The sequence below is a fragment of the Henckelia pumila genome, chromosome 4 (assembly GCF_033568475.1).
Source record: "Henckelia pumila isolate YLH828 chromosome 4, ASM3356847v2, whole genome shotgun sequence".
Lineage (NCBI taxonomy): Eukaryota > Viridiplantae > Streptophyta > Magnoliopsida > Lamiales > Gesneriaceae > Henckelia > Henckelia pumila.
Window position 1 is genome coordinate 75,607,263 of NC_133123.1, and position 18,354 is coordinate 75,625,616.

An 18,354-nucleotide genomic window follows, 5' to 3' on the forward strand; every position below is an offset into this window, starting at 1 on the left:
ACATCCAATGTCGGGTTCACTTTGATCCCATTCAAGAAGAAGACCATATCGAATAGGAGGTCTAGAAGTCCTCTCGGATCTCCTAGATGTAGGCGTGTCCACTGAAGGTTCTTGAGGTGTGGGATCGTTATTTTGTATCTCAGGTTCTTCTCGAATTTCTTCGAGTTCCATCATCTTGTCTTTCTTATCTAATAAAAACTCCTTCTCCATGAAGGTGGCATTCCTCGAAACAAACACTTTTGTTTCAGTAGGATGATAGAAATAATATCCGATTGAATTCTTCGGATATCCTACAAAATAACATAAGGTGGATCGACTATCCAACTTATCTCCCACTGTCTGCTTCACGTAAGCAGGACATCTCCAAATTCTCAAGTACGAATACTTGGGAGCTTTGCCATTTCATAACTCGTATGGAGTTTTATTCACTGCTTTGGTGTGAACATTGTTCAACAACAACACCGCCATTTCAAGTGCATAGCCCCAAAACGGAGGGAGCTCAGTGAAGCTCATCATAGATCGAACCATGTCCAACAAAGTTCGATTGCGATGCTTCGAGACACTATTTAGCTGAGGTGTCATAGGAAGAGTTCACTGAGAGAGAATCTCATTCTCTTTTAGATAGCTCAAAAACTCGGTACTTAAGTATTCTTCACCTCGATCCGATCGAAGTGCTTTAATACTTCTACCTTGTTTGTTTTCTACTTCAGCCTTGAATTCTTTGAACTTTTCAAATGATTCAGACTTATATTTCATTAAATATAAATACCCATACCTAGAATAATCATCAGTAAAGGTAATGAAGTAGGTGTGACCAAATTTAGTACCGATACTAAATGGTCCGCAAACATCTGTATGGATCAAATCCAATAGATTTTGACTACGCTCAGGCTTTTCTTTGAAAGGAGATTTAGTCATTTTTCCTTTTAGGCAGGACTCACAAGTAGGTAGAGAGTTTATATCAGACATATCAAACATGCCCTCTCCCACTAGCTTGTTCATCCTCCTTGAGGAAATATGACCTAGCCTAGCATGCCAAAGGTTTGCCGTGTTCTGACTATCGATTTTCCTTTTGTTTGTTGTTACCGGTTTATCAACATAATCAACTGGAACGTATTTTAATTTTAAGTTATATAGATCATTTTAAATTGTCCATTTCAAATCAAACATTCATTCTTGTAAATATTGCAAATCTCATTCGCAAAATTACAAGAAAAAACCATCTCTATCAAGCATAGAAACAGAAATAATGTTTTAATGAAATCTTGGCACAAATAAAAACATCTCTCTCAAAATATAGCTTAAAATTTTTTTGCAAAATTAAAAAAATGTTTCCCATAGCTTTGGATTCAACTCTGGAACCATTCCCGAGCCTTAACTGGGTCTCACCCATCCTTAGCCTATTACTTCTTGTCATCATCTGCAACTCATTGCAAATGTGAGATCTACATCTGGTATCCAATACCCAAGAAATAGTATTAAGTAAAACCTTTATAAAATATATCCTTTGTAGTTCGTAACTACTCGATATACATTCTTTGCAGTTGCGCTTCCAGTAACCGGGTTTCTTGCAGTGATGGCAAACTTATTTAGACTTTTCCATATTTGTATGTAACATTTGGCCTTGAGATCATGATCCTACCATTTCTCTAGTTCGGCCAACCTTTTCGAAGTTACATCAGCTAGGGCTAATTTTCGGAGGAGCCTTTTCTAACACTTAGAAAATCGTTTCCGAACTCAGGACAATCTTAACATATGGAACCATTCCGTATAGTTTGCGCCAGAAAGTTTGTTTTGTTCGAGAATTGAAACATGTGGATTACGAAGATTCATCATAATGATATACTGAGATGAAACAGACAATAATCGATGATTGTTTAATTAATTTACTAAGACATAAAATATGGCGAGATTTAATTTTATGAATTTCACTCCCACTATTTTAACGATTTCACTACCCTCTAGTGAAAACGGGAAACTTGTTTCCTTAGTGGGAACATGGAGTCCAATTGACAAACTATAGTCCCGAATAATATCAGCCAACCATAATTTTCAAAAGGTAGAGCCCAATTGCTTCCAAAGCAATCCCCATGTTTTTACTTCATGTCCAATAAGGGCCCAATAATATGACGCCGTTTATTGTGACATGTCAAGATAACCCATCAATATTAAGTTGTGATGGACGGTCGCCATGTGGATCCCCAATAATATGAGCCAATCCCATGGGAGTTCCACCCAACTTACAACATGTGTCGATCCAATGTACAGCTTTCCGACGAACGGGCCCCCCCAATAATATGAGCCGGACCGTGCCCGCGGGTAGCATCTCATACATTGATCGTTGATGGAAGGTAGGAATATTTAAACAATATTTAAATTCCCTTTTTATTAATCTTGATATCAATTTTAAATCATATTTAAAATGAGAGATTTTAATTTTGAAAATTTGTCTCATCATGCAATTTATGTATGCTTGCGGGATTCATACAATTTAGTCTAAACATGCATACATCAATAATATCATACATTATTTAAGGATGATCAATCCCATTAACTAATCGACCCGTGGTTGCCAATCACGAGTCTAAGTCCAATCCTAGGTGATATGCAAGTATGCAATGCAATCCTATTACATTGAGCTTTCAATTTACATTTCTTCGGTCTTCATTGTCTGCTGGGCCCACCTTGTTTTCAAATCTTTATCTCCCACTAAGTCTCATAAATTTACAATAAATTTCGATGACAAATATGGGATACATTTTTAGGGGTGGAAACGGGCCATAAACCAGACCCACTTTTTATTACAAATGACAATCATATTGGGCTATAAACCAAGCCCATTAATAAAATCCAACAACAATAAGACAAATGTAAATTACCTAACATACACCTAAAACATTGGTCATGGCAATCGATCATCCTTTATCCAATAATTAATTCAATAATTAAATAATTGGATAAACATGCAAAGACATCATAATTTAAAAGATAAAATCATGTTTTATCTTATCCATCCATAAGATCATATTTTATCATCAATTGTACCAAAATAATTAATTTTATAAAATTTAATTTAACGGATAAAATTTATAAATTTTCCAAAAAATTTAAATTTATCCAAAAATCAATTTTAAAATTTTCGGACTCGAACAATTCGATCCGATGCCTCGTGAACCAATCAAAAATAATTTTCGATCGGATCAAAAACTAGAATTTCAAAATATTAAAATTTTAATTAAAAAATTAATTTTTCCGCGCTGCCCAGGACAATCCCGGGCAGCCCGCGCCCCAAAAGAGGGCCCGGGCAGGGCAGCCCGTTGTTGCCCCTTGGGCAGCGACGATCGCTGCCCTGGGCAGGGCCGTGCGCTGCCCTGGGCAGCGACTCTCGCTGCCCGATTTGCCCATTAAATTTTAATTTTAAAAATTTGTTTTGTTTCAAAAACCGAGGCTTAAAAAATTTTGTACAATCGATCAATTTAATCGTTTGATCTGAGTAACCTGGCTTTGATACCACTGTTGGAAAACGTGTTCAGATCAATCAAGAATTGATACCCGGTGCAGCGGAAGTTTAAAAATTTTATTTTATTATATGGAACGATTCCATATCAAGGGTATCAAAACTTTTACGATTAAATATGTGTAAGTAAAACAAATAATCACAATTAAATATTTTACCTTAAAATCTCGAAGCGAGATTATGGACACCAACAGAACTTAATCTGCTCTTCTTGTAAATCCCGGGAACCGATGGCGTCACGATCAATCACCGAAATTAGGTCCACGAACGAAAAACAGAAACCCTCTGATTGACTGCACTAAAAATCAATCAGAAGTTTTATGTAGAGAATAAACAGATTTGATCTTTTAATTCGGATTGCAATTTTTCACAAAAATCACAGTCCGAATTTTCTCAATAGGGACAGAGGAATTTTCGAAAATCCTCTTGAATAATTTGATGCAGTATTTTCGAAAATTCAAGAATGAACTGTATGGAATTTTCGAACACTGCTGCCTATTTATAGATAATTTCTAGACTAGATTAAGTTATAATTGTATTAGGACTCTAACTCCTTAAAGCCCACAATCCATAACTTAAGCCCAACAAGGCAAGCCCGTTGTTCTAGAAATTAATATAAAATTCATCGTGACTCCGATTGATAAACTGATTTCACCAATGTGCACAGAAACCATTTTTGCATATTTTAGAGTCAAGATAATTTTTCTGAATCCGAATTCAGTGATTTCCAAAAATGCCCATCCCTATGTCATTTTAGGAAATCCCACTCCCTTTAGTTAAGAAGTCCAAATTCTCTTTCATTAAATTTAACTCTTTAAATTTAACTATCTCTACGGGGTTTTAGTAATCCATTACTTGTGTAACCCTCAATGGTTCAGGGATACAGCTAGTCGTGGGCTCACAACTCCTTGTGACTCGGAACAACAATTTCCGACTTACCCATCGAATCATGGTAAGAGCGTCTAGCAACATCGCCCCATGATTCCCTAGGTATCACTGATAGTGCCTGCAAGAACCAGTAGATTTTGGTTAGCGTACAGTACAGTCCCTTCATCCAAATATCCCGATCGAATCAACAACCATTGGCACATCGAGAGTTGTTCGAGATTCGATAATTATGCAATGCATCTTGAAGATCAAATAGTGACATCGCATGTGCTACTAGGAAACCAAGTAACCTAAATCACATCGAGTACTCTGGCCAGAGATTTGTCACACTAATATCTCCTCAGATCGCATAGGATATCCACACTCGCAAGTATGTGGTGAATCCTTGACAACAAAGCATCGACTCCTATATGTGTCGTAACTGTACCCAATCCCGACACTTGATGACCCCAATAAAGTCGGTAAATGAGTCAAAGTACAGTACTAGCATATAAAGTCTCAATGATGTTTCAAGTAATAAGGACTAATGGTGTACAACCAAAACCGCGGATTTTATCCACTCGATAAGTGATAACCACTTGGAAAGTCCGAATAGGGTAGTTCGATCATTCATCATATGAATATCCATTTGCATGCTTTGAACATATCCATGTTCCATACCAATGAAACGTGGTACTCGGCATCACAAATGCTAGTCTCAATCTCGAGCGATCCTTATCCTTATTTGCGGACGGCTCAATTGACTAGGAACTGTTTAGAATATACAGTGACTATAAGATGTGTTTCATAATAGTGATCTCTCTTTATTCACTATCTCATCTTACTTACACTATAGTATATTCAAGGTCTTTATCAAAACAGCAATAGTATATCACAATATAACAATATGAAGAAAGATAAAGAAAATGCCATTAATGAATATAAATTATATTAAACAAAGATTGTTTATACATAGAGTCATAAAAGCCCTTTAGCCACAAGTTGGCTAACCGGGCACCCACTCTTTCAGAAACGTATTCTCCTGTTATGGATGCAATTATGTTTTGATATTTAATTAGTTTGGCAGTGTCTGAAAATTTGAAAATGTGTCTTATGGATGTTGTTACAGCTTACTTATACGGATCACTTGATAGTGATATATACATGAAAATCCCTGAAGGATTTAAGATGCCTGAAGCACAAAGTTCAAAACCTAGAGAATTTTATTCTGTAAAATTGCAAAGATCATTATATGGGTTAAAGCAATCCGGCCGACTAAGTGAGCACTTGATGAAAAAGGGATATGTAAATGATCCAATATGCCCTTGTGTTTTCATCAAGAAAACAACATCCGGATGTGTAATTATTGTTGTATGATGATTTAAACATCATTGGAACGAATAAAGAAATTCAAGAAGTTATGATGTACTTGAAGGAAGAATTCGAAATGAAGGATCTTGGAAAAACTAAGTATTGTCTGGGTTTGCAAATCGAACAAAAAGAATGTGGAATTTTTGTTTACCAGGCAAATTATACAAAAAAGATCCTTAAACGTTTTAATATGGATAAATCAAATCCATTAAGTACTCCAATGGTTGTAAGATCATTAAACATAGAAAAGGATCCATTCCGTCCATGTGAAGATGATAAAGTTATTCTTGGTCTAGAAGTACCATATCTAAGTGTCATTGGTGCCCTTATGTATCTTGCAAATTGCACTAGACCTGATATATCTTTTGCTGTAAATTAATTGGCAAGATTTAGTTCATATCCAACAAAGAGGCACTGAAATGGAATTAAACATATATTCCGTTATCTACGAGGAACAACAGATTTGGAACTTTTGTACTCAAAAGACACCAATCAAAGTATCATTGGTTATGCTGATGCTGGATATTTATCTGATCCACATAAGGCACGTTCCCAAATCGGATATGTATTTACTCGTGGAGGCACCGCAATTTTTTGGCGTTAACAGAAACAAACACTCGTAACAACTTCATCAAATCACGCCGAGATTATTGCATTACATGAAGCAAGTCGTGAATGTGTATGGTTAAAGTCAATGACCAAACATATTCAAATATCGTGTGGATTGACAGTAGACAAGAAGCCTGTGACACTATATGAAGATAATGCTGCATGTATTGCTCAAATGAAAGAAGGATACATCAAAAGTGACAGAACCAAACATATCCCCCCAAAATTCTTTGCCTACACTCAAGAGCTTGAGAAAAATAAAGATATTGATATCTGTTACATTCAATCAAGTGAGAACTCATCAGATCTCTTCACAAAGGCACTTCTCACGACGATATTCAGAAATCATATATACAACATTGGGATGCGCAATCTACGGAATATGTGAAGAATCACTCATGTTAACATGAGGAGGAGTTTACGTGGCTGCACTCTTTTTTCCTTACTATGGTTTTTATCCCACTGGGTTTTTCTTAGTAAGGTTTTTAACGAGGCAGTATAAAACACGTAATGAAGACAGTCATCATATCACGATCATCATCACAAGGGGGAGTGTTGAAAAATATATTATTATTATTATTATTATTATTATTATTATGTTGAATATTGAATATTGAATGTTGAATATTGAGTTGTAAAATATGGAAAATTAGTGTGTGATGATGTAGATGATGATGTATTTATTTTTGGACTAATATCAAATGTGGATCTATAAATATGTCTTCATTTGTGATGAAAAATACAATTGAATTGAGAGAAAAATATTATAAAGTGTAGAGTTTGATATATTTTGAGTTTTGGAGTATTTACTTTTTACCATAAATTTTTAATTTTTCACAACAATAACATAGATTTTTATAAAACAATAAGTTTTATTTAAATTTTTTTTTCCATCAAATTTTTATTAGTCATTTAGTTGGAGAAGCCAAGAGATCCCAAACAAATGTTTTCGGAAAAAAAAAATTTTCTTTAAAATTGTAGCATTTGGTTACAAAAACACTTTTTTAAAAAAAAATAAAAAAATACACGTATTGCTAAATATGATATAAACAAACACACTCCATCTGATTAAAAAAAAAATATATGGTCAATATAATTGAGACGGTATATGATAAGGAAATGTGTGTTAAAATTAATTAATTATCATTCTAGTTACGCTCTTTATCAAGTCATAACCTTCTGTGTAATAATGATAATTAATAATTAATAATAATTAACTTGTGTTTAGTTTTTTGATGATAGGGCCATTAATTAATTACACCCTTTTTAAGACAGACCCCAGGTTCCTGCCCTACTCCTCTTATACATATGCGGATATGCCCCAATTCCCACCACGCTCCCCATGCATATTATTAATTTTAAAAATTTATATTTTTGGACTTAATATTAATTTATTTGTAATCAACGAATTTCTAATATTTTGATTATTTTTAAATTTTATTAAAAAAATTTCAGATTCTAACGTTGCATTGCATACTTTAGTATCGACACGTTATTACCATATCAGAAAAATAATTGAAGGACGAAAAAAATTAATCCAAGATTAAAACATATTGCAATATCTATAAAACAATAATATTTGTACTAATATACATCTTTTTTATTTTAAAATATATATTTGCTTTCACATTTTTATAATTAATAAGTAAAAAATTTGATTGTCACGAGCACATCAATACTACATATATTTTACGCTATACTATATAGTGTTTTAATAAAATATTTATGATTTAAAAAATAATTATCATATATCTTTTTTTCTAAATTGAGTTATTAATTTATTGGAAACCAATGACCAAAAAAAAAAAAAATGGATTGGATACCGACGACTACGTGGATTTCACGGCATATTTCGATATATTTCGCATCGAAATTCGATTATTTTTTTGTCTAGTGATATGATCCAGTGAAACATGACCTTATTGTATAATAATTTAATTTAACCTATTATTTTCAACATGACTCGCATATGATTTTGGACATCGAAACGTGTAACAGTAATATAATAATAATTGTAGAAAAGTGAGTGGAAGATGAGTTGTAATTTTTGTTTGAATTTTAAAAAGTTTCTTTTATTTATTAATTTTTTTTTATCAAACAACTTCTTTTTTTTTTTTTTTTGGAAAATCTATCAAGCAACATTTTTACATATATGCTTTAATGAATAAGAGTCTAATAAGTTATTATAATGTTTGAAACAGAAACTAGACAGTTTGATTAATTTTCCCTCACAAATTTATCATACACATATATTAAATATAATATATCATTTTATAACTAAGCAACAACCAATCAAATTCACACATTATAATCTAACATGAAAATTATCAAATTGGTCCATATATAAAATGAAAAATAATATTTTTCATTAGTCGAGTTAGGTCGAAGAACTAACTCGCAAAATTAAGCCTAAAAACACGAGTTTTACAAGTGTATTAAAATTGAAGTAATATCAAGATACCCATCTACTAATATTAACATTAATCTTTGAATTTATAATATAATAATCATATCTTTCAAATATTATTATTATTACTATTTCAAAATTGAAATATTTAAAACACAAGCAGCATCATGAGTGTACTAATATCATATAATATATAATATAGTTTAAAGATCTTTCCTCAATGAACACACCACACATGTAGTAGTAGTGAAGTAGTGTTGTTTCTTCTCTTTCCTTTCGTCTGCAAATTTTCTGACGCCATTAATACAATTTTCCTTTCATCTCATAATAATAATAATACATTCAGCATTCACTCACTCGCTCGCCCACCATTGCCTCCGCCTGTCTTCTATTTATTGTATTACACTATTCGATCCAATCACTGTATAACAATATATTTTGCTTTCTGGGAATCTTGGTATTGTCAATATTGTATTAAAAAAAAAATCTCATTTGTGTTCAGGTATGCCTCTCTCCCTCGTTCCTCCGATCTCCATCCTTGTTTTTTTGGAAGTTTTACTCTTTTTTTTAAGTGCTTGTGTTTTCAAAGTTTCGATCTTTATTGATGGGATTGTTCAAAAAATATCTTTTGAATGTGTTTTGAGTGTGAAAATCCTAGCTTTTTCTTGCCTGTTTATTTCATGATCCACCGATTTTCCGACCCAAAATTTGTGTTTCCCTTCTCTCAAGTTTCAACCTCTCGCCATTCTCAATGTGGACAAAACACCAGAGAATGGGATATTCACGTAGAAAAACGCTTTGCGTGCGTTCCTTTTCTTTTCCAATTAGTTATATTCTCACATTGGCCCTTTTTCTCTCTTTTACACAGTCAAATATGGGTTTTTTTATGCAGAGGCTGACATAGAACCAAAACCTCTTTTTGACTCTTTTTGCCTGAAGAAAGGCTATTTCCATTCCGTCGAAGCCGCTTTTGAGTCTTCTTTTTTTTTTCTTGAAAATTAATACAACTTTGTTTTATGCTTTGGATTCCCACTTGTTGTTTCCCAGCTGACTCGAGCTGGGCCAGTTCGTTCTGCTCCGAGTCAACTCGAGAAATGGCTTCGGGATTTGGATTTTATTAATCTATTTTAATTTTCTCATAGAGAGACGTTACAGGTTTGAAGAGAAATAATAAGTTCTAAAATATTGCTATTTCGTTGATTCTTTTTATTAATGAAAAGGAGTGTACCATTTTTCTCTTGGACATTTTGCGACTATACCGCTAGAATTCTGGCAAATGTCGTGTCTTGTATTCAATGTATTTATTGCTTAGTCTTCCTAGTGTAGCTAGCTAGTATGAAAAGTCTACAGATTTATTACACCTGCTCTGCATGTGATTGCATTTCATGTGTTGGAACGCCATTGTCCCAAAATTTCCACTATATCAGCAAACTTTAATTGTCTGAATTTGAAAATCAAGAATCTAGTGGTCCGTTCTTATTCACATTCACGAATTTAGTACATTGCTGCGGGTAAAACATAAAAGATTGGTTCTTGTGTCCTTTTTGCCAACCTAATATTGGTTTCAGTTTCTGCAGTGTTTTTCACTTTCTTAAATGTTCATTAAAGACATATGTTTTTTTCTCTCTCTTTTGCTTAGGTGTGGTGAGTACTGAATAGCATTTGAACCCACAAATCTTTAGCCAAACAGGATTCAAAAATGATCATCATGAGGAGGAGACTAGCTTGTTGTTCCAGAGACAGGGAAATTAGCCTTGATTTTGATGAACAAGAGAGTACGTTCCAATTTCTTGAATGTTTATGTTTGATTCTTTGTATCTTGCTAAGTCGTGAACCAAAGGAAGTCTTTGGCGTAAATGCTATAACAAAGATAACAACGGCAAACTAGAAGTAAAAGGATCCTATAAGAGCAAGTATACATTTCGAATTCCAGCCTAGGATCCGGGTGGGGCCGAAAATGCTGTATGGATTCATGGATTTTGGGGGAGAAAATCTTGCATTTTTGTTATAAAAAAAAAACACTTTTAGAGTTGCCTCTCACACCGAATTCACTAACGATGCACGTAGCATATTTGCACGACCCTTTGACGCAAGTGCACCGTGGAAGAGTATATAGAACACAAGGATGACATATCTCCTATTTGGAAGTTTGATTTAAGTGCACTCAATTAGCTAATTTACGAGATCTAGGGAAAGAGACCCATTGATATTCGTCGGTGATGTGTCTACAAGACCAGAACAAGGATTGCTTCGCAAATAATCTATATTGAGAGAGACTATTTTCTAAGCCTTTACATATTGCAAGTCCCCCTCCTAAATGGTCCAAACCAAGAAAGATCTGAATATTTGTGTGAAGCCTCTTTTCTACGGTACATAATGCTGTTTTTATTTGTGGTGAAAACTTCCCACCTTACAGGATACATCGCCATGTGCAATTTTTATCCAAGTGGGGTAACTCTATTTATACTCTTAAATTTACACATTTATTTCACAGTCAGAAGTAGTTGTATGCTCCCTTTGACTATTAAAAAGAAGTTCAAAAATTCGTGTGAAGAGAGGTGATTTTTCTACCACGTGGTTCTTGATTCACTTGTAGCTTTTGAGTTATCTCATCTACTATAAAGGGTTGTTTCTCGTTTTGTTTTTTGAAATGATAATTATTAGTGGAGGGACCCTTTATTTTGATGGGATTGAACTAGTGAGTGAGGCTCCCAAGCATTTCAAATTTTCTGAGTTTAACTTTTCAAAAAATGCTTTTTGAAATTGAAAGAAGAGGAAAAAGTTTTCAAAACTTTATGATGGGATACCATTGTAAAGTGATAGAGATTTGTCAATAATTGTACATGACGGAGGATGGCTGGAACTTGCATGGCCCCTTGCTTATTTTTTTATTGACATACGTGGTGGACCTCACTCTTACATAATATTGCATTCAAATCACCATTACTATTTCATTTGAAACTATTAATATATTTTTTTTATACATAAATATATATATAGTTATATCTTAGTGGAGACAAGAAAGTCATTGTCCTCCCACATGTATTTAGAAAAAAATGTTGCTTTATTTAAATAATGGCTTACATATGCAATAAAGATTCACTTGCTTCTTCATATATTTCACGGTCTCTTTGTTTATGTGTCAAGTTTTTGACTTTTAAGTTTTGATAAAATAATGCCTCCCTTTAATTGTTATTTTTCTTTATCCTAGTTATTTTAGTGACTTGACTACTAACTCCAAAAAGTAGGACAATAGCACGAAGAGGTTTTTCTACTCTTTCATGGTTGCCCTTGCCCTTTGGTAATCTAGATGTTGAGATATCGGCCTAACTTCTTGACAAAACACAAAAGTTTGTGGATGAAGTTGACTTTCCAGCTCTGTTTTTGTTTTTTTTTTCTTTCGGACTGAATCTTCGTGCCTCACCGTAGAAAAATGACATGAGCCGGGATCTTTTGTATTCTGTTGCTTGTTTCACTACTGCTGCTAGATCATAACATGCAGCTGGTGGGTAATATTTCATATATGTATGCTTTTGTGACCTCTTGTGTAAGAATTCTGGCAATGTTTCTGGTGTTCTCATCTGTATGTGTTGATTCTTTGCAATTCAGGCCATTATAATGTTGTTTGTTTAATATTCGATTCGCTTCTTTGATGCTGGATGCTCCAAGAAAGTTGGTGCAGCCAGCATTATCATATGTTATCCATTTAACTATAATCTATGTTTTATAAATAATCAGTGACTTTCTGTTAGAAGTAGTTGAAGATCGAACGCCTGTGCACTCTGACATGATAGTTTGGCTAACTGTAAGCCCCTACAACATGAATAACTAAATTGAGACATGAATATTCAGGAATAATGACATATAATGGTCTGGAGAGCTGCATTCTCAACAGTCAGCCCTATGATAATGAAAGTGGCACTAGCAGAGGAGAAGGGTGTGTCACAGATTCCTTCGATGATGACTCTAGCTACTCGTCCAGCAACAATGCTTTTGGATCATTCTCTTCTCTCTGGGAGATAATGAAGAAAGACGATCAGTGTCAAGATGAATTGAAATCTTCAGCAAGATCACAACGCCTCCGTGAAAAAGAAAAACTGGACTGTACCAGTCGGTTTTCGGATGTTGAAACATTGAAAGAGACATTTGCCAAGCTACTTCTTGGTGAGGATCTTACTGGAGGTACCAAGGGAGTTTCCTCTGCATTAGCTTTATCCAATGGGATAACAAATCTAGCAGGTGCATAATCAACTTATCACTCATCTGGAATCAATTTGTTTAATTAGTTTAATCTTCTTAATGTCATTTCGCGTTGAATTTATCGCAGCTTCTGTTTTTGGTGAACTTTGGAAGTTGGAGCCACTGCCTGAGGAAAGGAAAAATAACTGGCATAAAGAAATGAACTGGTTGCTGTCCCCGACTAACTATATGGTTGAATTGGTTCCAGCCAAACAAAGCGGCATCAATGGCCGAACACTGGAGGTGTTTCATCTTTTCACCGAGTCAAAGGTCATGTCCTCCCCTTTTGGTTCACCCTGCTAATAAAATCACTTGTTTTGGTGCAGATAATGACCCCACAAGCTCGAGCAGACATCCATATGAATCTTCCGGCATTGCAGAAGCTGGATTCCATGCTCATTGTATATTGTCTCTTCATTCATAAACCAATTTTCTTTTGCCTGTTCTTACAATTCACATGTTTGATTTCTTAACCCTGTAGGACACACTTGATTCAATGACAAATACAGAGTTTTGGTACTCAGAAGTAGGAAGCCGAGCAGAAGGAAGAAGCCGGAGTGGCGGGCAGAGCCAAAGGTGGTGGCTTCCTTCTCCTCAGGTACCTAAAGTTGGACTCTCGGACACAGAAAGAAAGAGATTGTTGCATCAGGGTAAATTGGTCTATCAAGTATTCAAGGCTGCAAGATCGATCAATGAAAACGTTTTGGTAGAAATGCCAATACCTAGTATCATCAAGGATGCACTTCCAAAGGCAAGAAAGCACTAGAAATCTTGGGATTTTAAATAAAAGTTGCATGATATGTTATTTGATTTCTCTTTTTCATTGATTCAAATACTTCTTCTGTCTTCATCTCCTTTTTTATGCTTGATCCGCGCAATGGAAGCTTTTCAATGATTTTGATTCCCATTCTAATCTATTGTTTCAGTCAGGAAAGGCAAATCTTAGTGATGAACTCTTCAAGATATTGACTGCAGATTCGACCTCAGTCGATGAAATGATCGATTGTTTAAATCTGAAATCTGAACAAGGTGCTCTGGAAGCTATTAACAGACTAGAAGCAGCTATACTTTCATGGAAAGAGAAGATAAACGAGCAATCAAGCAAAAAATCTCCGGTCCGAACATCATGGTCTTTTGTTAAAGATCCATTATCTGAGCTGGATAAGACGGAGTCATTGGTGAACCAAGCAGAAATGCTTCTGCAGCAGCTCAAGAACAGATACCCAAATCTTCCTCAAACATTCCTTGATGTCACAAAAGTCCAATATGGAAAGGTCAGTTATGATTCAATTTAACAAGAATCTTCAAATTTCTCTAACTCTCACTTATCATCAGAGTTTGAAGTTATTCGTTCGTTATTTGTATAGGACGTGGGGCACTCGATTCTTGAAGCCTATTCCCGAGTTCTAGCCAACTTGGCATTCAGCATTCTGTCTCGAATAGGAGATATCCTACAAGAAGATGTCATCAGTAACCCTAATTCACCAGTGGCAATGTCACACCTTGTTGGAGCTAAGATCCCTGGAATCTCAGACAGCCCCATGCTCGACCGAGTGAGACATTCCCTGATTCATCAGTTAAATAGCACTGATAAAAAATCTTGCAATTCAGATGCTGAAACTCAATGTGAAGAAGCTAAAATAAGTTCTGTGACTGCAACACCAAGTCGAAGCCGTGTTTGGTGCATTGGTAGAGAGGCTTGCCACAACATATCAACACAGGATTCTCCATGAAAAATCTGAGTTTTGTAAATAACACTATGATCTTTGTGCTGAGCAGAAAAGCTTGATTATCCGCCATGAAAAACCGAGTTGTTGCCATATGATATCTTCTCCAGATGGCAATGCTTACGAGTTTCACTCAGTTATATATGTACTTAGAGAAGAAAAGTGACATCTTGCATACCAAAAACGATGGATCATTTCTATGTCATGATGGTTTTAAAAAATGCAAATACTACATTTGATAATATTTGTGTTGACGCAGAAATGAAACAAAAGCATAATATTTGAGTATAAGGTAGTGTTTGAAAGAGCTTTTAGGAAGCATTTTTTAACTTTTTTTTTTCACAAAATTTCATCTAACTCTACCCAAATGATCATTACATATATTGGTTGCATAACATTTCGTTTGACTTGAGTGTGAAATGGATTTTATCGAAATAAACCTTGGTTGCTTCCAACTAAAAAAAGGGAAAATACGCATATCAAAACAATTTTATAAAGCAATAAATATTAAAGTCTATTATTTTCCTAAAAAAAATCTAATCTAATTTTGTCAAAGCCCCGAAGCATAAGGTATATTTGTTGCCGGTAGCCAATCATCCCCTTGAAGAAAATTCTTCACGGTAAATTGCAACACTTCATGCTCATCAATAACATGGAAACCCTTCCATTTAACCCTTCCAGATGTGGAGGAACCCGATCCAGAGTTTCCGAATTCGGCGTAATAAACAAGATCAGGATTGGCATCCCACCCCAGCCACCCCTCTGAATCAATATTTTCCAAGAAAGTACTAATCACAACCGTTCGAGAATAGTTCCCCCAAGGCCTTCCAAGATATATCTTCATCGTCGAACCCCCTTCAATCAACTCCGAAAGCTCTCTAGTGGTCGTTATAGTCGAGTTTTGGATCACGATCCCCGTGTTGGAATCAGGGCTCTCTCGTTTTTCAGCTACAACAGTTAGTATATTGTACTTGGGACGTCTCAGATAAATGTGACATTGTTGTAAAACCGCAGTCGGATCGCCGAATATCATATCGACCGTCCCGTATATGTCGCATTCTCTGAAAAATTGTGTGCCCTGGTTTATGTAGAGTGTGTCTTGATAGCCTTCAAAACCACATCTATAGAAAACAGAGCGATTCGTTTGTGACATCAATGCGACTGCTCGCCCGTCGACCGCGGTGTTCCTGAAGGTGATTCCTTGTGCAATGAATCCATTTCCAAGCACACCTACAAGTTTAATGTAGAAAAAGTTTCAAGAAAAGTAACAAAATGTTAATGAAATATAAATGTGAGACGGATTGATATTAGTACGTACCAAAAGTCCTCGTGTAAACGGTATTTTGATTCCCATGGGCAGACTTGTTTCCAGTTATTATGGTCTTCCCAATGCCATCACCAATCATGGTAACATTCTCCATGTCATAGGGTATATCTACATAATCATTGTAAGTTCCAGCCTTCACATGTATTGTGAACCTTCCACCACCATTCCTCAACTTTCCCACCGCCGCCACCGCCTCGTTTATGGTTCTAAAGTCCCCGGAACCATCTTGTGCCACTACCATATCCGCCCGTATGGCCGGTGTTGGTGGTGGTGGTGGTGGTTTTCTTGGTTGATGATGTTTCTTTCCCGGTTTTCGATGGTGGTGGTGGTGGTGATGGTGGCCGTGACCACGGTGATGGTGACCGTGACCGTGGTGGTGGCGGGGGCCGGGGAATATGTGGCCACGTTGATGGCCTAGAGAATGCTCAAGTTCAGTGTCTTCCGAACTTGTAGCATCCTCGACTAGTTTTCGATCCAGCCTCGATAATAATAATAACTCCACAAAACCATGAGAAGATTCAATGGAATCCGCCGATTCAACTTCATTCAATGGCTTATAAGCAGTGGTGAGTATATTGAAAGAGATGAAAAGTAGCCCCAGTACAAATACAATTCGAATAAAAGCCATAGCTTTTGTATATAGCAACAATATTATTTCTGCATGAGTACAATATATATGGTTTGATGAAGACTGTGTTTATTATGAGATTATTAACGAACCTAAACGCAAGATTGATTGATCTAGTACAAGTATTTGTGTGCAAAGTGAAACGAATACAAGATTCTGGTGCAAGTGTTTTGTTAAAGTGAAACTCTATCTGTTCATTTATTTATTTACTAATAGTAGCTAGTGTTTGTATGCATCGGGACTTCTGATTCTTTCAAAATTAATACATCCAGAAAATTAATTATCGTTTAAGAGAACTCTATTGTGATAAATTTATCAGATACAAAAATGTTTCATTTAATTTTTATCCAAATTTATATATAAGATTTGTTATTAATTATCTTATCTAACTATAAATGATCATATCGTTCAAATACGAAAAAGAATTATCATAAACTATCATAAAGTAAAAAAAAATAAAATAAAATATTGTTCTAACTAAGTATTAGAAAATCTTATAAGAATCATCTCCATGTTTTTTTATTTCAATATATCTTTAGATTTTTTGGAAAAAAAAATACTTAATGGCGAAATATTTTATATTTTATGCACGACTTGCATGCATACTACTACTAATAAAATTTAATCAGTATGATTATCAATTAAAAAAAATTTAATCAGTATGCTTTACAAGCATTGAATGAAACATATTTAAACAAGTACTTTTTTAAACAATAAAAAAAATTAAAGTGATTTTTTGTGTTATTGCTGATATGACTATTTAAAAATTCAAATAAATAGATAAAATATAAAGAAATACTTTGTAAGATATTATAGATATAGATAAACACAAAAATTTACACATTTTAAGTCTCTCAACTTTGAAGAAGATAGTATATGATAATTTGATATGGTTGCCTGGACCGGAGTTGGCCATATTTCAAATTTTGGAGGAAAATTATCATATTTTCTAGACTTGATCTAGTCAAGTAAATTAAAAGAAACCAAAATAGAAAATTATTTATACCAATGCATCACCCATGTGTGCTTAAATGAAGCGTAAAATTATCATAACTAATAATTTTTATAAAAATATAGTTTACAACTTCATATTTTTTTACGTGAATATAAAAAATAACATATTATATTATATCTGTAATTTATTTTATTTTATTTTTTTATTTTTATTTTTTTTGCAAAGGGATGAAGTTGTGGGTTTAGAACTCTTGACCTCTCCCAAATTTGGGGAAGATGGTGTCATTAGACCAAGTGGTCATTGGCATATCTGTAATATCTTATTTGATACAAAGGGGCTTAAAAGCTTAAATTTTGGTGTTAAGATGTGTATTTTAAATAGATAGAATTATCCATCCTCACACTTTTATATAATATATTTGAATTAAAAGAAAAAAAAATCTATCAGGATGAATGCATTAAAAATGTAAATCTAAATTTTAAATGATCTGCTCATTTCTTATATATATATATATATATATATATATATATATATAATAAAAATAACAAAATTTATTCTAACAAAATAATTTTTTTAATTAATTGTTTGAAAATGTATATATATATATATATATATATATATATATATATATTTAATAAAAGCATATCTGATATTTTTAATTTTAATATGGTCATTAGATTTTTTAACATCAAAACATTTTATGAACA

The 18,354-nt window shown here is 34.2% G+C and overlaps 2 protein-coding genes across 9 annotated transcripts; one reads left to right on the plus strand and one right to left on the minus strand.

Moving 5' to 3' along the window:
* The first annotated feature begins 9,014 nt into the window (after nt 1–9,014).
* LOC140863624 (rop guanine nucleotide exchange factor 14) lies at nt 9,015–14,991 on the plus strand. 8 transcript variants are annotated; one of them, XM_073267171.1, is made up of 8 exons: nt 9,015–9,273; nt 10,411–10,546; nt 12,624–13,010; nt 13,099–13,253; nt 13,337–13,411; nt 13,492–13,761; nt 13,937–14,284; nt 14,378–14,991. In XM_073267171.1, exons 2-8 carry the CDS (start codon nt 10,471–10,473, stop codon nt 14,741–14,743), a joined length of 1,677 nt encoding a protein of 558 aa, XP_073123272.1. In that variant the 5' UTR covers nt 9,015–9,273; nt 10,411–10,470; the 3' UTR covers nt 14,744–14,991. The 8 variants fall into 8 exon arrangements, with proteins under 8 accessions (XP_073123272.1, XP_073123273.1, XP_073123274.1 ...); XM_073267172.1 differs by lacking the exon at nt 9,015–9,273 and adding an exon at nt 9,712–9,926; XM_073267173.1 differs by lacking the exons at nt 9,015–9,273; nt 10,411–10,546 and adding an exon at nt 11,860–12,280 and having other exon boundaries at nt 14,378–14,990.
* Nucleotides 14,992–15,199: 208 nt separating this feature from the next.
* On the minus strand, nt 15,200–16,852 carry LOC140867510 (pectinesterase-like). The gene is made up of 2 exons (XM_073272587.1): nt 16,056–16,852; nt 15,200–15,967 (listed from the first exon to the last, which is right to left on the minus strand). Exons 1-2 carry the CDS (start codon nt 16,690–16,692, stop codon nt 15,288–15,290), a joined length of 1,317 nt encoding a protein of 438 aa, XP_073128688.1. The 5' UTR covers nt 16,693–16,852; the 3' UTR covers nt 15,200–15,287.
* Nucleotides 16,853–18,354: the final 1,502 nt, after the last annotated feature.

Coding starts and splice junctions, on each gene's coding strand:
- LOC140863624 (XM_073267171.1), top strand. CDS start 10,471: ATGATCATCATGAGGAGGAGACTAGCTTGTTGTTCCAGAGACAGGGAA. Junction 10,547..12,623: donor TGATTTTGATGAACAAGAGA/GTACGTTCCAAT, acceptor ATGAATATTCAG/GAATAATGACATATAATGGT. Junction 13,412..13,491: donor AGCTGGATTCCATGCTCATT/GTATATTGTCTC, acceptor TTAACCCTGTAG/GACACACTTGATTCAATGAC.
- LOC140867510 (XM_073272587.1), bottom strand. CDS start 16,692: ATGGCTTTTATTCGAATTGTATTTGTACTGGGGCTACTTTTCATCTCT. Junction 15,968..16,055: donor CGTTTACACGAGGACTTTTG/GTACGTACTAAT, acceptor TTAAACTTGTAG/GTGTGCTTGGAAATGGATTC.